The sequence below is a fragment of the Phasianus colchicus genome, chromosome 24 (genome assembly GCF_987193195.1).
Source record: "Phasianus colchicus chromosome 24, bPhaCol1.hap1.1, whole genome shotgun sequence".
Classification (NCBI taxonomy): Eukaryota; Metazoa; Chordata; class Aves; order Galliformes; family Phasianidae; genus Phasianus; species Phasianus colchicus.
The window spans coordinates 4,663,493-4,680,368 of NC_143459.1; the positions used below are offsets into that span (position 1 = coordinate 4,663,493).

At 41.9% G+C, this 16,876-nt stretch overlaps 1 protein-coding gene across 1 annotated transcript; it reads left to right on the top strand.

Annotated features, from left to right (window-relative positions):
• Positions 1-5,224: 5,224 nt before the first annotated feature.
• Positions 5,225-16,699, top strand: GNL2 (G protein nucleolar 2). The gene is made up of 16 exons (XM_031594891.2): positions 5,225-5,385; positions 5,483-5,567; positions 7,298-7,392; positions 7,812-7,951; positions 9,060-9,244; positions 9,643-9,709; positions 10,996-11,154; positions 11,693-11,806; positions 12,479-12,607; positions 12,998-13,102; positions 13,198-13,356; positions 13,505-13,612; positions 13,927-14,360; positions 14,991-15,070; positions 15,756-15,850; positions 16,519-16,699. Exons 1-16 carry the CDS (start codon positions 5,322-5,324, stop codon positions 16,666-16,668), a joined length of 2,169 nt encoding a protein of 722 aa, XP_031450751.2. The 5' UTR covers positions 5,225-5,321; the 3' UTR covers positions 16,669-16,699.
• Positions 16,700-16,876: the final 177 nt, after the last annotated feature.

Consider the following 16,876-nt stretch of genomic DNA (forward strand, 5'->3'; position numbering starts at 1 on the left):
GGATTCCATTTCAGCACAATGATAAACGAGCAGCATACCAAGCAGAGAGAGAGAGGTTCTTAAAGTCGTCCTTTCAGTTGTTTATGGATCTTGTTCAGACGATTCCTGAAGGCCTCCCAGCTGAAAGATCAGATCTCATTTTGCTCTCTAGCATCAGCTAGCCTGTGAAATAAGTATTTTGTTTGCAACCTGGCACTGCATGTAAGCAAACTCATTTTTCCCTTCCGCTTTTCAGCAGCAATAGCCAGTAACCCTTTCACAAACCTCAGCTTGCTAATTCAGGAACTCCTCTTCCTTCCCTCCTGCTTCAGTATCTCAATCCAGTTCTCAACAAGGATTAAAGAGAAGAGAGAGTGCATTAGTAAGGTTTTAGACACTAAGGCTCTGTTAACTAACTGCATTCCCTACAGTAACTCATGGCAATATTAGCACAAATATTTCAAAACTCAACTGCATATAATAAATCAACACAACATATCTTGTAGAGATTTCTAGAGTTTTTAGAAAAACTGAAGAACTTCTTTCTGTTGCACCCTTTTCCCTTTTTTTCTTCCTTTTTTTTTCCACAGAAAAATGGGAGGAAAGAGGGAGAAAGGCAAAGGAAAGTTTAAAACGTGTATTAGGAAAATCAGGATTTTTCATTATGGATGGTTGAAGATGAAATTTAGGAAACTTAGAAGGAAAATATGAAAAAGAAAAGTCAAATTTCTTTTATTTTTAAATCAGCTTAAAAATAGTGCTTTTCCCCACTCTCAGAGAGCTGGTTCACTGAAGAACTTAGAAACATTTTGCCTTTGACCAACGTGGTTTGCACGCTGAGCTCAACAGTCCAAACCAGAGATTGCCTTAGGTTGATGTCATCTCAACTCACACGCACACGATTGCTCTCTTTCAGTCCACCAAATAATACCTGTTGTGGTGTTCTCTCCGTGGCATCACTGTAAAATATGCTTCTTTAAACACATTAATAAATAAATGGGTTTGCTGAACAAGCTCTGTTTGCTTTATTCACCCCAACTGGGGTCAAATCCCTAATGATTGAAAATAGCTAGAAAGCAGGAGTGAGAAGGTCTCTTTTAAAGTAATCTGCCCACCCACCTCCATCCAGGAGCCAAATGTACCCGTATGGGTCACAGCACAGAAGTGTTGCTCTGGATTCCACACTTATCCGTGTTCCACACTTTGACACTTCTAATACTGGAGAAATAGTTGCTAGGTGTACAGACAGACAGACTGATCCTTTTTCAGTCTTTGCATAGAAAAGATCTTCATTCATACTCTTGAACCATTGGACAGACCTACTCAAAAATTGCAGGAGAGTTGCTAGGCAGTTTACTGAGCTTTGGGATAATTCTACCTAAACAACAGGGAATGAAGGGTAGGGGCAGTGCATTTACAGCTTGCAGTCACACTTTTGGAATTGTTTCATTTCCATCTCATTTGCCAAGATTTAGGAGCTGTGACAGACAAATTGCACCAAACACAGGTTGGCTGTATTATGGTCTTATCCTCTCTGTATAAAGCAGGATTTTTCATCAGGTACAGTCAAGCTACATGTATGCACACCTATTCCTCAAACAACGATTTACTACCTTTCCACTCCTGTGGAGGTGGAGGCAATGTATACACTTCTTAGTTCATGTTTATGTTAAAACCATTTCTCACTCAGAAGAAATCTTAGCTTTGATGAAAGGAAATGTAGTAGGATGTTGAAACTCTGTCTGAAAACAACAGAAGAAATATTTTACACATATTTACTCACAGGTTTTATTATGTCAATAGTTTTCATAGAATGAGATGTTAGGGAAAACATTAAAAAAAAAAAAATACACCTCTAAGTAAATTACAGAAATACCATCTCTGCATAATCAGTCACCACAAATAAATCACTTCAATGGTATTGATAAAGATAATAACATATCATACCCAACTGAATGCCAAACCGTGGCACAGATGGAGCTGCTTACCAGAATCTCCAGAATTTTAAAAGAGCAGTACCATCTTTCTAAGTGAAAAGAAAAAAGGGACAATCAGGTAGATTATATGGCTATTTACAGCACAAGCAAAATCAGTTGGTTAGAACCTCATTTGCCATCCCTTTACCATTCAGCCCTGCTGAAGGCCATGTGAAATCTAGGCTAAGATGCATGATACAGCATGTGCAGCTTTCCAGAAAGGAAGTAATTTTTTCCAGACTATCAAAGTCAAATCACAAAAGTAAGATCTTTATATGCAAATGCTTTAAATTTCTGATTGTTAGTAAACAATTCCTGTGAGAGAGATCTGCAGCACCAGCCTAAGTGCAGAGAGCAATGCAGAAGGCTCTGTAAGTCTATGAGAACTGCATGGGATTGAGCACAACTTTTGCTGAGGGATGAGTCCTGGGGGCACAGAGCAGCCTGGCTTCTCCAAGTCCCTTTTCACCTTTTTGCCTTTTTTCTTTGACTTCACTTTTCTCCTACATCTTCCTTCTAGCTTTCCCCTATTGCTTGTAGTTGCCATTTTAGGAACTCAAAATCCAAGGCAACAATATCTGGGATCGCTCTTGGTTTTTTTTCAGTTAGGGAGCTATCAAACTTGGAGCCCTTTGCCAGAAAGCACTGCCTCCCACTCTAAGTTATATCCTTGAAAATGAACTTGTGAGACGCCGAGAAAATGACTGTGTGATAAATAACCTAAGGTACCTTCTGGCAGTGCTTTGGATCATTTGAAGGCTAGCTATGAAGCTCACTTCTGTTCTTGTTCTCTGCAGGGAGTCACTGCAACAAGGAGAGTAAGATGGCTGATGTTGCTTTTAACTGATTAAATAAAGCAAAGTAGCTCAATACCACACTGAAAAAGTGCTCTGAATACAAGTCCAGTCTTGTACTGAAGTCTTGGAAATCTCATTTTCCTTCATTTAATTGACAAAATCTGTAGATCATACAAGGAAGACAGTCCCTGCCAAAAATCAAACATCGCTAGTTTTTAATAATACAATGGGAATAACCCCTTAGAACATATGCAATTATGGCAATGAGTCATTCTGATGGCATCACATAACCACATTCACTGGGATTTTGACAAGGAAGAGGCCACAGAAAATTCCAAATGCTTTCAATTCAGCAGTGGTCAGGCTGGTCTTGTCAATGGAAATGAGGGTGTTTGGCAGATCCGCTGGGCCTGGTGCACATTGCTGAGCCCCCTCTCCCACACAGTACGTGGTATGGACTACATCTCACTGTCAATAACTTAAAAAGAAGAAAAAAAAAGTTAAAAAATTGAAATGAGAGTACGCATCAATGGTAAATGAAAAGCTGGTGAATCACACAGCAACGTAAAATTAGTTGTAAAATAAACTAATCTGACCCATATGTTAGCTGATAAGCAAGTCCAACAACCACAGCTCCAGAGATGCTGCAAGTTAAATGCTAGCAGTTAGCCTCAGTAATGTAAGTTTAGTCTGGAAAAACTTGAGAGAGAGGTGGGTTCAGCTGAAAAAAATGAATTTCTTCCAATTTGAATACAATTCCCATATGTTATCAGCATCGTGTTTCCTTATGACAGAAAACATGGGGCCCACTCTGGCTTGGATGACAGGGCTCACCATAAGTGAGGTTGGAGAAAAAGCTGCTTTTGCCAAAGCTTTCAAAGTGGAAATTTTCTGATTAACTCAGATGCATTACCAATAAAAGTCCTCCATGACATAACCTAATGTCTAACGCTATTACTATTCTTTTAAAGAAAGAGACAGCAATTTTCTGGATGCATTCCAAGATATTTTGCAAACAATAAAAGGAGTGTTTTCTTAAGGAGAAGGAAGAAAGAGTGGGGAAGAACAGGGCAAGTATTACTCAACTATTTAGTCTAAAAATTTGAAAATCAAAAGGATTTTCTGACAGATTAATATCAACTTTAATAGAAAACACACTTGTCCCGAGAAAACTCTTCTACATAAGCCTCGAGTCTGATAGTTTAAACAATTATCTACAATTTGGAATTAATTTTTTTATGCCCACATCACTGTGTTTTTTACAGGCCCGAGGCACAGATAATTCCATTAAGAGAAAAAAAAGGCTTAAACAAAACAGACTGAAAATTCAAGACTGCCATCTCACAAAGCAGCTCACAAGTCTGACTAATTAGGAATACTTTGTACAGAAGGGGACCGTGCGCTACCTAAAAGCAAAATGCTGAAAATCATTAAAAGAACACAATCTCAGAAGCTCTGTTATTGTTCTGGATTTAGCAGAGCATTAGCAGAACTGCGAGGAAATTGAACTAGCCATGAATTCTCTGCCACAAATAACTATTTAGGGACGCTGGGACAGACCTTCACTTTGGCAAACGACTCCCCAGCACGCAGAGCTGCCTGCTCCCAGCCCAACCTCTGCGCTGAATTAACACCATTTCAGCAGGGTTTGGGTAATTCCTCCTAGGTGTGGATCTTTCCAATTTCGAGTGAAATCTGGCTGAACGTAGCATAGTCTTCAGGACTATAATTTCCCTAAAATTCGATTTAGACTATTGCAAGGTCCGTGCAATTCTTTACATGCATGTAAATGAGTGTGTTGTCATTTGTAATTTTGACCAGACGGTGCCAGGAGCCCGGGACAAACAACTTTGTGCCTGTAAACACCCCGGTGCACCCCGCTGCCTGCAGCTGGCTCCCCAGCACCCCCCCTAGCATCCCCGCATCAGCAGACCGCTTTGCTGACCGCATGCATTCATCTGCAAATGGAAATAAGTCCTAATGCCAAGCTTCCAAATGATTCTTATTATGTTTCTGTGAACAAACAACGTTTCAAAAACAATGAGGGCTCCCGTGCCAGCACTCTCGTTGTTACAGCCCTTTGAAACGCCTGCAGTCTGCTCACTGCCCAGGGTGGACAGCCTGGAACTGGGCAAAAGTCAGGGGAAAGCTTATGGAGGACCGGAGGCCGCGCCCCCGGGCACACAGCGGGACCCGGCGGGCACCAGGCGGGCAAGACCGGGCGGTGGGTGCGGGCAAAAGCCCCGGAGGAAACGGCGCCCCCAGGCCTCGCTCGCGGAAGTGTAACGTTGGGGAGAGGTGGGTAACGATGGGTAGCAGTGGGTAACGGTGATAGGGCCAGGCCCTGGCGCGGCGAGGCCCACGCGTTGCCACGGGAACCGGACGTGAGAGGTGGTGCCGAGCGGCTGCCATAGCAACCTGGGGGGCGCCTGCGCAGCCCGGAAGTGGACCCGCCGGAAGTACGTCATCACGCCGTCCCCACGCCGGAAGTACACGTGCTGCTGCTTCCGGCTCGAAGCCGCGCGTGTGGTGGAGCGGTGTCTCCGTTTGGTCCGGTCCCGGCGGCACCATGGTGAAGCCACGCTATAAAGGCCGCAGCACCATCAACCCGTCCCGCGCCAGCACCAATCCCGGTACGTGCGGCGTTGCGATCTTAAACGTGTCGTATCCCATCGTAACGGGCCAGGCCGAGCTGTGCCGGTCGGGTCTAACAGTGCTTTCTCTCCTCAGATCGCGTGGCTGGCGCGGGCGGGAACAACATGCGGGACCGAGCCACCATCCGCCGCCTCAACATGTACCGGCAGAAGGAGCGGAGGTGAGCGCGGCCGTGCCCCGTGCTGTGGAGTGGAGTGCGGCTGGCTGTGTGCTGTGGTCGGGAGCCACGCACGGGGCGGCTGCTCGGGCTTCGTGTGGGGGCAGTGTCTGCGTACTGGGCTGTTTTGTGGAATGGTGTGAACTGGAAAACTTGATCCTGATCTCTAATCGATCTGTGTCAGGAAATGTAGCTGAAAAGCGTGATACAGAACAGCTGATGTGATTCCATTCACGGAATCACAGAATAGCCGGGATTGTAAGGGACCACAAGGATGATGAAGCTCCAACCCCTCTGCCCCATGCAGGGCCACCAACCTCCACATTTCACACCAGCCCAGGCTGCCCAGGGCCCCATCCAACCTGGCCTTGAACACCTCCAGGGATGGACTGGGCATCCACAGCCTCTCTGGGCAGCTGTTCCAGCACCTCACCGCTCTCTCTGTAAAGAACTTCCCCCTGACATCCAACCTCAATCTCCCCTTCCTCAACTTTAAACCATTTCCCCTTGTCCTGCTGTTATCTACCCTTTCAAGGAGTTGATGATCCCCATTGGGATGTCACAAATCCCAAAATGCTCAGAATTCTTTCATGTTCAACCAAAGCACACCTCAGAATGTCTGAAGAGCCTGACATCTCTATGGCTGAGCCATCTCACTTCCACGTGCGAACCTACAGCTGTGGCACAGTTCCTACCTTGTAAATATTCACCCCTGCCGTGGTGTGGGTGCTGTGGGAGTTCTGAGGTTGCTGGTTAAAAGCAGCAGTTCTGTTTTGCCAGCTGTTGATTTGTTTTGAGATATGGCTGGGGGATACATGATATGAAAAATTACTATGTTTAACCCAGGTCTCAAGGTGAAGTGTGTCCTCTGGCTTGTGTTCAGCATAGGCTGATGGGTAGAAGTGATTGCAAAAGTTCCATGTGAGCATATGAAAGAAAAGAGAGCAATATGTTCAGAAATCATGCTTTGTATGCCTTGCACCCCAATAACATATTTGTATGCAGTCTTAAAGAGTTCAGTCAAGCTGGAGTGAGAATTGAGAGTTTTGGGGTGTGCACATGTGTTACTGTAGTGTGTGTATGTGTGTTTGTATTTGCATGCTAACTTTTATTAGTTATCTTGAAGTACTTAGCTTGTCCCCAGCCACCTCTTATAAATAAGTAGAGTTCAAAACATGAAGATGCTTAGTGAGGTGTTTTTCAGAGACGTTTCTCTGTGATTTGACACAGCAAACAGAAAAAATATCAGCCTAGGATCATCACAGGGCAGCGTATGCCAGCAGGTGTGATAGCTCATCCAACTAACAGTGCTGTGCTGCTGTTTATGAGGATGGATAGTGATAGGACAGGGGGGGAATGATCTTAAACTGAGACAGGGGAGGTTTGGGTTGGATATTAGGAAGAAGTTTTTCACACAGAGGGTGGTGAGGCACTGGAACAGGTTGCCCAAGGAGGTTGTGGATGCCCCATCCCTGCAGGCATTCAAGGCCAGGCTGGATGTGGCTCTGGGCAGCCTGGTCTGCTGGTTGGTGACCCTGCACGTAGCAGGGGGTTGGAACTGGATGAGCATTGTGGTCCTTTTCAACCCAGGCCATTCAATGATTCTATGATCTTTGTGCAAGCATAGGCTTGGATTGGCACTGAGGGATTGAAAAATGGCTTTAGTGAATAAAAGTGCTACAGAGGTGTATGGCTTCATTGTGTATTTACATGCATTCTCATTTTTCACTTAGAAACAAACGTGGCAAAGTGATTAAACCTCTGCAGTATCAGTCAACAGTGGCACCGGGCACAGTTGCAAGAGTGGAACCAAATATTAAATGGTTTGGTGAGTTTTCTCAGCTTTCAGTTCAGCAGGCTTGGAATTGGTTGAACTTTGTGGGTTTTTTTTTAGTGTGCTTAGTTCAGAATTGTGGTTTCAGTGTTGTGTGGGACAGACCTGGAAATGAAGGTGAAATACCCCTTGTTGGATATTTGCTTTTCATGCACTGCTGTTAAGTATATGTTGTAACCTACATATCCTAAGTGTTCTAGGGATACTTTTAAAAGTTCCTTTAAGTGATGGAAAGGGGGTGGATTGTATGTGCCAATCTTGAATGTTTTTTTTTCAAGTGAAATCTTCTATTTCTTACTACTGGTATTTTTTATTCCAGCTGAAGTATTTGTATTTTCATAGTGTACTCTGATTCTCTGAAGCAGTTAAAGATGGGGAATGGTGTAGATGCAGTAATTTATTTTCATGTGCAGGGAATACTCGTGTGATCAAGCAATCATCCCTACAAAAATTTCAAGAGGAAATGGAAACTGTCATGAAAGATCCATACAGAGTGGTCATGAAGCAAAGCAAGTTACCAATGTCCCTTTTCCACGATCGGATTAAACCTCACGTGAGTATCATTCATCTGCACTGGGTTAAGGCTGTCTTATGTGCACAGAGGTATCATGAATATTATTTATCAGTGGGAAATTTGCTACTTTTGTAGAAGCATTGGAGGAGGAATTGGGGCAAATGTCTTGGGGTGGGATATTTCTGAGGACACAACGCTGTAGATGCTGAAGACAAAGAAGTAGTGTGTTATTTCCCTGTGGTTTGTGAGGTCTGTGTTATAGAATTCACGTTTTCTCACAGGAAATCTACTTCAGAGCACTCTAGATTTGAATATGGCATTGAAAATGACTGTCTCAGCTTGCCACCTTATATTCTAATGCTTCTAATGGTTGATCTGACAAACAGATCTTTTTTGAGGAAGCATCGTTCTGCTAGTGTGTGCCCTCTCATGCAGTGAATCTATCTGAACTCAAGTGTTTGCTATTTATCTTGAATCAGAAGTTCTGCACGCTTTCTTCATTTCAAGGAGAATTGAGTTTCAAGCACGTAAACCTTTAGTTATTACCAGACTGCTCTGAAATATTATTTTGGATTATTGCTAGATACTTTTTCACATGGAAAGTTGCCAGGTTTGTGTCATAAAAATGTTACCTAAGTGAAGGGAAAAGTTACTGTAAACTAAAATAAGTGTTACAAAAATAAATTACTTCTTTCAGCTATGAATTGCGTGCCATTCCAGGAAAAGTTGGCATTCATTACAGGCTTCAAATTCTACAGTTTTGACTGTAATTATCCCTGACAAAAATCTGTGAATTTGGCAAGATTTACGCACTTCTTAGAAAAATAAGAAATGATCAAAGATAGCAGCTAAATTTTCATCATTGTAGCCTTAATTACTTTTGACATCATTTGTGCAGAAAGAACTGAAGCATAATTCTTTGGCAAGTGCAGCCTGTTTTGGTGCTTGTTAAATATCCACGTTTATGCTTCTCAAGATTAAACTGCAGAACTCAAACACTGTTAGGAAAGTGCCTATAACTCTTGTTAGAGGTTACAGAGTTGCATTGCACTGAGGTCTTGTAGGCTGTGTTTCACGAGAGATGGAAAACTAGAGATTGTGGGTGTGTTTTCTTTTTTTTTTTTTTTAACAACCCATCTTTCCGTAGACTTCCAGAGTTCACATTCTTGACACAGAAACATTTGAAACAACATTTGGCCCCAAAGCACAGAGGAAAAGGCCAAACCTTGCTGCAAGTGATGTGCAGTCTCTGCTGGAGAATGCTGAAGCCTCATCAGAATGTTATGATCAGGGCAAAGACAGAGACCTGGTCACAGAAGACACTGGTGTAAGGTAGATAGGAAGGAGAAATTATTCTCTACTTACATTTCTTAAACGTCAGCTTTATTCATTTAAAAAAAAAAAAAAAAAGTGCATCTGGTGCCTCTATCAATGCAGCCACTGTCTGACTGATGAGTATGCAGTGAGAAATAAGCTGAATTTGGCTGGATTTTAAGCTGTTTTGTCCCAGTATATTTAACTGAACTGCTGCTTCCATGGGACCCTTCTGTCTTCACTGATAATTCATTGCTTGTTGCATATCTGAAAATCTGTGAACTCAGATATTGGGTTAAATAAGGGACTGGGTCTAATCTCCTCTTTTCTCTGTAAATGGCTAACTGGCTTTAGAGAAGACAGCACTACAGCCCTGTTATTGTGGTTGTTTGATGTCTCTGGTAATCCGCTTCCAGGGATGAAGCACAAGAGGAAATATTTAAGAAAGGACAGTCAAAAAGAATTTGGGGTGAGCTGTACAAGGTAAGCAACACTTATAATTTGCAGCAGGTATTTGTCTGTCTTCTAGCCTTTTTGAAGTCCAGTGCTGCAGCACAGCATTGGAAATCTTGTGTGGCAGTACTCTGAAAAGCTCTGAAAATAGTACAGTTATAGATCTTGCCACCTTACTTAGGGAAGCTTTGGTCTGCTGAATTTGCTGTATAGTTTCTTAGAACAGAAGTGTCTGTTTGTGCAGGGACATCCTGAGTGTATAATTCTCTCCCTTCTCAGGATTGTTTTCCTGTCAGCCTAACTGAACTGTAAAGCCATACACTCTTTTCTAACACTGGACTGGTGTTGAACCAGACCATCAACTAGAAAAGAAAAAAAATAGCTGTAGAGTAGAAGGGAGATTCATTTTCAAGTCTCTGTCTGACTGAGCTTGATTCTTGAGCTCTTGTCCCAGAGGAACAAACATCCTTAAGATATATGATTGAAAGGTGAGCTGGCACAATGAACAATTCCTGGGGCTTTACCACAAATAAACCAGCTAGATGCCCTTAAGTTTCTTTAAGGACATGTCATGTTAATAAGGTCTTCTTTGGAGTGCTTTGTCCTTCAGTTCTCCATGAGTTACCACTTCTGCTAGAGGAATGGAGTCTGAGAATGAATTAGTTTGGTAAGCGCAGTTTGTTTGCTCTCAGTGACTGTTAGTTGTTAAACTGCTTGACTTCTTGTTCTGAATTTTTGAATGTAGCTTAGAACTTTCTCATTTAGGCCTAAAAATGCTGGGAATGATAGAGCAAAACAGATTTCAATAGGATTCTGCCAAAAATGCAGGAAATTACTGTGAAACAAATTCACTTGGCTTGAAGCAAGTCATGAAATGACAGCTCCCTGCTGTAGATGCTTAGTGAACTAACAGCAGGTTCCTGCTTGGTTGTGTGTTTCATACTGATCCAGCAAATACTCCTTATGTTCTGATCCTTTATGGAATGGATGGAGAACATTGTTTTTATCTGCTAAAGCAAATAACTTCTTTGTTTGGTTGTAGTTGGTTTCCCTTCCCAAGTGCTCCTAGAAGCTGTAGTGCACAAAAGCTGCTTCACAGCTGTCCAGCCTAAATTTGGAGGGGAGTAGGGAAGAGAGGGTAGAGTTTGAGATAGTTACAGGAAAGTAACAGTTGTTCCTGAAGGATATAAAGTTTTATCCTGTAAAGATAAGAACTTAGAAAATTACTAATTTATATTTTGGCAATGTATATGACTTTCCTTCTGTGTGAGATATATATATATATATATATATATTTTTAATTTTTTTTCCTCCAGGTGATAGACTCATCAGATGTTGTTGTTCAAGTTCTTGATGCCAGAGATCCTATGGGTACTCGCTCCCCTCATGTGGAATCTTATCTGAAAAAAGAGAAACACTGGAAACATCTCATTTTTGTCCTGAACAAATGTGACCTTGTTCCTACCTGGGCTACTGTAAGCACAGCCTTGTCCCTTGAATGTTTTTTATTCCTTTCATAGCCTCTAATCCTGTTGCCAGTCCTTGTTCTAGTTTCTTAAGGGCATAATGTAACTGGGTCAGTGGGAACTCTCTGCTTGCTCTCTATAAAAGTAACAATTACCATTTAAATCAGTCCAAGTTTGGCTCAGTTGAGCAACAGTCATCAGCCACAAATTCCCTACTTCCTCTGTCTGGATTTAACTGTTCAGCTGATGTCTCCAGAGAATGCTAAATGTTAGTACATTTAAGATCCATATCCACCACAGCTGGTCTGTTTTATATTGTTAAACTAATTAGCTAGCAATGAAGGCGTTTGGGGAAATTTTCTTTTTATGAAAACAATAGCCAGTGCTTTTAGCTATTGGGTTGATAAAATGCTTCAAAGGTTCTTACAATTTTTATAGACAGTTGTGTATGTGACTCAAGTGAAAGTGCTGTGTTCTTCTTATAATCAAATTGTTTCACCACCTTTGCAGCACAGCATTCATAACTGAGCAGTGTTTTCCTCTTTAGAAGCGCTGGGTTGCTGTCCTTTCCCAGGAATACCCAACACTTGCTTTTCATGCCAGCCTCACCAACCCTTTTGGCAAAGGTGCTTTCATACAGCTTCTAAGGCAATTTGGAAAGGTACAGAACAACTGAGGGGCTTTGTATTGTTTGGGGTTGGAAGGGGGTAGGGTTAGTATGGGATTTTTCTGTTTTAATGTGTGGGGTACAGTATGCTTTCTTTTGGTCGTTCTGTCAGCAAACAAGCTTCATTCTGTGGAAATTGGAAATACTACCCCTGGACAGAGTATTCAGTTGGTACTCTTAGGTCTGATGTGAATGTATAGAAGAAGGGAATATATTTCAGGCCTGGTAATGTCCTGCACATATGCATGTTGTATTAGGGTGTTCTCCTTTTAAGTATCTTCACTTTCCTAAGAAAGTAACTGAAGACAAGAGAAAATGTCTGTCTTCAGACCACAACTGTTTGCTGTCCCCCCTCTTTGTATTTGCTTTGTTTTTCAGTCTAAAAGGTTTCTAGTTTAAGGCATTTACAAGTAAGCTTGAAGCAGCAAGAAATACGTTGGGTTCACATCTTCCTTCTGAAGTGGCAAATGTTCTCTTTCAGTGGTTGGATTTTTTTAGACAGATTCTACCCTTGTATATTTCTCCTGATAGAAAAGAGCTGATCTCAGTTTTCTTTAATCTGGAGTTGCCTTTGCTTTGTTATGCAAGACCAGAAGCTGCTAAAACTGCAGTAGTAACTCTGTCATTTTCTATGAGGTATTAAAATGATGTGTCATTTCTTAACAGTTACACTCTGACAAGAAACAGATCAGTGTGGGTTTTATTGGGTACCCAAACGTTGGCAAGAGCTCAGTGATCAACACGTTGCGGTCTAAGAAGGTCTGCAATGTGGCTCCCATTGCAGGTGAAACTAAGGTAGGAAGACGCTGCTGTTTTGAAGGTTATAAAAATAATATTAAAAATATGTCATTGCATGGTCAGAATCAGAATATATGTAAAATTAGCTCATTAACATTTTCAAGTCGCTGAAATTATACAGGCTGTATGACCCTGAGTCTGAGGGGTGGCTGATGAGCCAGGCTTTGTTCTGGAGTGCTGCTGCACAGAAGCATTTCTGAGTTTCTGTGCCTGCCACTCTGCCTGTTCTGCAGCGCTGTGTGATCTGAACACTCAGCTGCTCTGACTCAGTGTGTGCTAATGCCAAGTTTCTAAGATGACGTCTGTATATTAAATCTGTGCATTTAAAAGCTGAACTAACAGTTGTGTGTGAGAGGAGATAACATGGGGACCACTGATATCTTTCAGGTGTGGCAGTACATTACTTTGATGAGGCGGATTTTTCTCATTGACTGCCCAGGGGTGGTGTATCCATCTGGAGACTCAGAAACAGATATTGTTCTGAAGGGAGTGGTATGTATTTATGCTGTGTGCAGGGAGAATTCTTGCTGTTTTCAGTGTGGTGAGTTCACTTTCTGAAGGGTTGATGCTTTACCATTCATTTTTAGGTTCAAGTTGAAAAGATTAAGAGCCCTGAAGACCACATTAGTGCAGTGCTGGAAAGAGCCAAACCAGAGTACATCAGAAAGACATACAAAATTGATTTCTGGGAAGATACAGAAGATTTCCTTGAGAAGCTTGCTTCTAGAACTGGAAAACTACTAAAGGTTTGAGAGCATCCTCCATTTACGGGTTGGAAGAGCACGGGGGTCTGTTTCTGCACTAATGTGGGAAATATGTTTTAGTTGCAAAGAGATGATATAAAGATGATATGCCCTGCAAACAAGGACAGAAACTGTTACTGAATTCTTTCAGGGTGGTGAGCCTGATGTACAAACTGTCAGCAAGATGGTTCTCAATGACTGGCAGAGGGGCAGAATTCCGTTCTTTGTGAAGCCACCAAATGCAGAAGCAGGTTCTGAGGTGAGGATGTGAGGCTCGTGCCTCTTCTTGCATATTATTCCATTTTGCTAACGATACTCACTGGTGCTTTGCCAGAGCACCGTGTAACTTGGGCTTTTCCTGATGTGATTCAGATATAGTCATTTAAATTTGGTAGTTACATGGAGAGGAACAGGTAGCAAAGAGTCCTTCCACAGAGATATCTGAGCTGTTTTTGAAATCATCTGACTAGTAGAAATGTGAGTAATTACCATGTCGTTAGTTATCTTAGGCTTCGTCCAAAGAGATGTTTGGACATGCTGTGAATAATATATCCATTATGTCCTTTCTCCTAGCCATCTGCATTGGAAGGAGCAGTGACATCAAGCCAAGCTAGTAATGAGAAGGAAATTTCTGAGTCTGTTGCATCAAGTGCGGAGGCAATAGAAGAGAAGAATAACACAGACACTGAAATGAAGCAACTCATGGCAAACGTTCGGCAAAATTTTGGGAGGATTAACGTAGCACCTCAGTTCTCAGAAGAAGACCTAATTCCTGTAGATGTGCCAGGTTTTGATGAAACAGACAGTGATTGTCCTGAAGATGAGGAACAGGAAGAAGAGGAAGAGGAAAATGAGCAACATCAAGATTCAGTAGAGGAAGAATCACAGCCAACTGTACAGAGTGCCAGGGAGAGCTCAAAGGCAGTTCTTCAGGCTTTGGAGGAGAAGATTGCAAAATGCAAAAAATTTCTGGATAAGGCCAAAGCCAAGAGATTCTCAGCAATAAGGTATCTGAATCTGTTTAGTGACTCAAGCGTTTTCCTGGGGGAGGGTGAGAAAGAGATTATAAGTTTCTGTTGTAGTTTCACTCCACTTATGTCCCATTGCCATGGCTTTTCTAGTTTAGCCATAAATGCTCGAGCTTTGGCTAAGCAGCAGTTTCATTTTAAGAGAATGTTCTAAGAATTCGTCTTGGCCGTAATAACCAAGTTTTCTCACTTTTGGAAAGCTGCCTGTTCAGCTATGGTTTAGAAACCTGTGGGTAGCAGTATTTCTTCCTTGCATCTTTAACTGATGTTGACCTTTCTTGAGTAATACAGAGGCCAGTGTCCTCTCTGTATATGAGTCTGTGCATTTACAAGAGTATCCCAGCTGGTATAGAGGCCCAGTTTCACCAGAGCAAATCCATCAGGTTTGTGAGGACTGAGATGTCAAGGCTTAAGTGTTAAATTTTGTACTTTGTGCAATGCACAAGTTCAGTAACTCTAGAGATGAGATTACTGGAATATTTCTTCCATGCAAAGTCTGTGGCTTTGCTGATGACAGACTGCTGGGACCTATTGGAGAATGATCACTTCTAAGAGATGGCTGCATTTTGTGTTATGACATTCTTTTATTGCCTGTTTTATCTTGTGTAGAATCCCTAAGCAGCTGAGTGAAAAAGTGTTTGCGAAATCCATGCAAAAGGCTGAGGAGACCAAAGAAAATGAAGAGAAAGGTAAAACAAAATGAGTAGTTCCTGATCTGTGTTTGGAAATCCAGTAAGAGAGAAAATAGGGATTAAAGGTTTTCATTAGCTCCTGACTGCAAGTTCTTCTTTCTCTGGGGTGTTAGTGAAACCTCTGCTTAGTGAACCCAAGGGCTGCTTCATGACCTTGCTGTGGCCTTTCTATAGAACTGTAGAGTCTGTATAGTAAAACATGCCCTCTACTACCGAGTGGAGATAAAGACAAATGTTGTGCTCTCAGCAGAATGGTGCTGTGGGCGGTTTGCAGTCTCAGCAACATCCGTTCCACATGGTATAGTATTACACAGCAGGGGGTGGAAGCATTTTGTGACATTATAAAAGCACAGAGCTTCTTCAAGCTATAGATTTTACTGTGGTCACTTTTGAGAGTCTGTCTTCAGTTTCCAAAGCAAGCTTGATTAAAGGCAAAATAATGTGGGAGAATCCTATACTGACAAGACTGATATTTTTCTAGACTTACGTAAGGCTTTAAGCAATCTGCTTACCAGAAGTGGTTTTCTGGTAAGGGATAGACATATTGTTTTGGTAAAAGCTCTTAAAATACCACCAAAGGATTGCTTTGCTGAAATGGATGGGACAGTGACCCCGGTCTTAATTCTGTGGGCACATGGGTGTTGTGGAAGATGCTGAAGTACATGATCTTTGCTGTTTGCAGGTGGCGCAGTAAAGAAAAGAAAAAGGAATATAGAAGAGGAGGATGATGAAGACCATTTGGGTAAACAGCCTTGCAAGAAGCTTACATCCAAAGAAGTAAGTGTGATCTCTTGTTGCGTAACAGATGAGTGGAGTAATTGAGCTGGCTTTTTCCTGCATAGATTGCCCATTATCATTTGAGAGGTTTGAGACCAGACATTAGTAGCTGTCTAATGTGACAGCAGTGTGTTCCAGCTGGCCATACACCCATTAGAGGAACCAGCAGGTAACAATGACAGTGTTGAAAGGGAGAATCCTTTGTAGGTAACTGTTCTGCTTACCTAGTGATGCTGGTAAGAGAGCAGGGATCTAAATCTGACAGATAAGAAAACTTGGATCTAGATGGGCAAAAGTCAGGGGCTGTTCCATTCTGTCTATAGCAAGAGCTGTACGGACTATTAGGGCTGTCAGAGGAAGACTGACAGTGGAAGACTGAATTCTATTCATGCATGTTTGGTCACAGTTTCTGTGACTATGCACATTAGTTTTCTCGTAATTCTTCTCCACTTTCGTAGAGATTAAACTATATCCTCCTATGTGACATTTTAAGAGCTTGAGTGGGTGGATTCTTTATAGACGTTTGTATGTTCACATCAGTAATGGTTTACATGAAATGACTTATTTCACGTAAGGTATGTGGAATGGAAAGTGAACACTGAAAGAATGCAGACAAATTCAGGCAGTGGGTACTGTGGACGTGCTAACACATTTTGTGTGTATTACAGAGGAGACGAGCTGAGAGGCAGCAGCGCTCCAAGAAAGTTGGAGTCCGGTATTATGAAACTCACAACGTGAAAAATAAGAATAAGAACAAGAAAAAAAGTGGCTTGGAGGCACAGAGATCAAAGCACAAAAAAAATAAACATAAGCAATAACTGTTTATCCTATTAAATTTTACATAAAACAGCTCTAGTATGCGGTGGCTTTTTTTAATATAAAACTTGTAGTTCCCAGTCAAAGCTGAGTTTGACTTGTCTATCTTGTTCCCAGGAGTAACATCTCGTTCTTTTTCTGCATCATCTGAAAGTTCTTTATGCAACTGGATCATGGTATTTCCACATCACCAACTAAGGCCAGTAAACA